General features: G+C 62.9%; 1 protein-coding gene across 1 annotated transcript; it reads right to left on the reverse strand.

Annotated features, from left to right (window-relative positions):
• Positions 1-1,189: 1,189 nt before the first annotated feature.
• Positions 1,190-2,233, reverse strand: LOC128882806 (atherin-like). The gene has a single exon (XM_054134572.1). The coding sequence runs from the start codon at positions 2,231-2,233 to the stop codon at positions 1,190-1,192; it is 1,044 nt and encodes a 347-aa protein (XP_053990547.1).
• Between the last annotated feature and the right edge of the window lie 1,149 nt (positions 2,234-3,382).

Here is a 3,382-nt window from a genome sequence, read left to right on the forward strand (position 1 = left end):
GCTCAACGTTTCCACCTCCTCTGCCACCCTCCACCCCGACGTGAATCCCGCGGCGGCGGGCGATGCCCAGGAGATGTCCACAATGGAACCTCCCCACTGCCGCGAGAACGTATTGACGGACCCCCGGTTGAGTAACCGGAGGTCCAATCCCGCCGCCCACTCCAGCACTGTATCTCCCCTCGCGTCCGTCCTGGGACAACCCCAAGCCGTGGATTTGTAGTTGAAATACCCAAGGACTAAGGTTGGTCGGGTTCGGCAGTGCGATTGCACGCAATCTCGGACCCGATCCAACAACGTCTCGAAGGACGCGAGGGTCAGGCTGGGCGGGGCGTAGACGCCTACAACCGCCAGGCCGCCATAGCGTGCCGCGACATAGCCGCGCCCTCTAGCTAAAACGCTAAAGGGTGCGTCTCCCCTACTCAAAATCGCCACGGAGCCCAAATCGTCCCCGGCCCAGTCTGGGCGATTGGGGACACGGTAGGGCTCCGAGGCGATGACCAATCCCACCCGCAGCTCGGATATTGTCTGGATGAGCAGATCCTGAGCCCGAGCCGCGTGGTTGAGATTGGCCTGTAGTACCCGCGTCGCAGGGGGGCGTGGAGAACCCGTTTTAGGCAATCTCCATAGCCCCTCCGCGGCCGGGTTCCTCTTCACCTGCTTCGGCAGGCGCACCTGGCTGCTCCCGGGGCGCCTGCACTTCTCTTGCCTCTGTCACCGGCGCCTGCACCGGCTTCAGAGGGAGAGGCGCTCCCCGTGGCGGCGGCGCAGTGGGAGACCGAGTCTCCTGCTGCGTTGCAGGGGGCGCATGCGTCCCTTTTGCGCCGTTCCTTTTCCGGCGGGAGGAGGGCGGGGCACAGCCCTTTGCCCCCAATCGGTGACCGGACGGCCGCCCAGGTCGGCACAGACGGGGCACTTCGGGGGTGAGGTGCACTCCCGCGCCCCGTGGTCTGTGCCGCCGCAGATGTAGCAGCGGCCTGTCCGGTCTGCCTCGCAGGTGCAGCGCCGCCTGACGTGCCCCGTTTCCAGGCAGCGGAGGCACCGGAGGGGGCGGGGCTCCAGGGCCTGCACCCTGGCGTTGACCCAGCCCACCTTAACCCGCCCGTCTGCCACGAGCTTGCCCGCGGATCCGGTCGGGAGGCGGACCCAGGCGCTGCCAACGCCATTGCGGGTCCGCCGAATGTCTCCGGTCTTAATGTCCGCGGGTCCACAGCCCATGGCAGCAGCCAAAGCCGTCGCCACCGATTCCGGGGACGCGCCGTCGTTGAAATACTTCGCGCAGCATTCCGGCCAGCTTATCGGCCCTGGCAGCGCTTTCTGGCCCCGGGACCTCAATTATTAAGGCGCCCGTTTGGCCCCTCCTAAACCGGATGGCGGTTATACCAGCGTCCCCCAGCCGGACGCCTGCCGTCGCCCGCCTCCAGACATCTGTATATGTCGTGTCGCTGCCCTCGGTGACCGTCAATGTGACGGCCGCTCTCTTGGGAGCGCGAGGCGGGCTCGGCTTTGCCGGAGGGTCCATCTTAGCGGCGCCGCCTCTTGGCCGTTTTCCCGGTCCTTTAGCGGCCGGATGCTGACGAGGCTGGGCGGCGACGACGGCAGCGGCCTTGTTATGGCCGCGCCGCTCCGACCTCCCGACGACTGCGGCCCAGGATTCCCTGGGCGCTTTAGTTAACGCCGGTGGCTGGGGGGTGGGCCCTGCCTTCGTTGGGGCAGCGGCAGCGGCAGCGGCGGGCGGGTTGTTAGTGCTTTTCACGGCCTGCACTGGGGCCCGCCGCCTCCGCCGCTGGGGCTGCGGAAGGGGCTGAGGGAGCTCCTTCCGCTCACCCTCCTTCACCGCGCGGGCGGCCCATCGGCGGCGCTGCTTTTGGCCGTCCCTACTGCGCCGTTTCCTCCGACCCTCACCCACTGTCTCAGTGGGCACTGAGACGGGAACGGGGACAGGCGTCCGAACGGCGGTGCCGGGGCGCAAGTCTAACGCACCGCCGGCGGGCCGCCTGCCGCCCTCCGTCGGTAGACCGAGGCGCGCCAGCATCCGCCTCTCCGATTCGGCGCATACACGCCGAACTACAGCCTCAACGTCTGTAAGACGGAGGCCACTCATCGGCGGCGTCGGCGGCGGCGGCGGCGCAGGAGGCGGAGCAGGGGGTGCCACTGACGGCAACTGAGCTGTCGTCGTTGCTATCCGACACTGCCGAGGCCGCGTCTGGGCCAGCTCGGCGGTCGGAGGCGGCATCTCCACCTTCATAGAGGGTGGCGCAGGCCGCGGCGGGCGGACGTCGCTCTTTGGGAACGTCGGCGATGGATCCACGGCCGAGCAGTTGCTCAAGTTCGTTCACCCGGGCGCGGAGGAGGAGTGTCGTACGCTCCAGCTCCTCCTCGCGCCCGGTTGCCGTTGTCCTTTTTCCCTGCTCCACGGCGGCGTGTTTGATAAACAACGCCGCCTCGCGGAGCAGGAGCACGAACGTCCCCTTGAGGTTGTTTGACTAACTGGCCACCTTCTCGATGACCCCTACGTGGTCAAATATGACCGCGCCGAGGTCAGGCGTACGGGCCAGTCTCATCTCCGGGATCTTGATACCTATCCTAACTAAACTAGCAGCACCTCGTCCAGAAGAGTGGTATCGACACATCGATCGCTGCCAAAGGATTTTGAACGCTACGATTACGCGCAGTACAGGGCTGACTCCTTTTCGGGTAATGTTCGGGGTCGATATGCGACTGCAAAATGATTTGCTTCTGCGAGAACTTTTAGAACGCGAATGGACTGCCTCTTTCGACGAAAACAGATGCGAGTTGCGAGAATACGCTAGGGAAAAAATTGCGGAAGTTCAGCGAGAAAACAGAAATAGTTTCAACAAGCGCCAAAAAACCGCGAGAAATTATGTAATCGGTGATCTAATGGCGAACAAAAAAACTCAACAAGGGCCAGGAGCGAAGTTGTCAGCAAAATATTTTGGCCCGTATCGTGTAACGAGAGTGTTGCGAAACGACCGATACCTCGTAGGAAAAGTAGGCGACGACAATGGTCCGAGCGAAACAAGTACAGCGGCAGAATACATGAAAATCTGGGTGCATGATTTCGAGTCCGATTAAAGCGATGATGAAGTTGCAGAGTGTATCTGAGGCCAGATACTTTTGTAGGATGGCCGAGTGTGGGAGACGGATAACCACTGTGCGAGGACTAAAACAAAAACGTGTCCTCGCACAGCTGATAAGTCGTGCACGCGAGCCGTTGGCTAATGTCAACGGCTCCAAACGTCATAAGACGTTCGGGCGTACGACAGGTGAGTGACCGGCGAGTGCGAAAGTGAGAGAGAGAGAGAGAGTGCGCGCGCGTGTGTGTGTGTGTGTGTGTGTGTGTGTGTGTGTGTGTGTGTGTGTG

Source organism: Hylaeus volcanicus, unplaced genomic scaffold (genome assembly GCF_026283585.1).
Source record: "Hylaeus volcanicus isolate JK05 unplaced genomic scaffold, UHH_iyHylVolc1.0_haploid 12190, whole genome shotgun sequence".
In the NCBI taxonomy this organism is placed as follows: domain Eukaryota; kingdom Metazoa; phylum Arthropoda; class Insecta; order Hymenoptera; family Colletidae; genus Hylaeus; species Hylaeus volcanicus.

Excerpts from the sequence above, each read along its gene's own strand:
- LOC128882806 (XM_054134572.1), bottom strand. The coding sequence starts at position 2,233 with ATGCCGCCTCCGACCGCCGAGCTGGCCCAGACGCGGCCTCGGCAGTGT.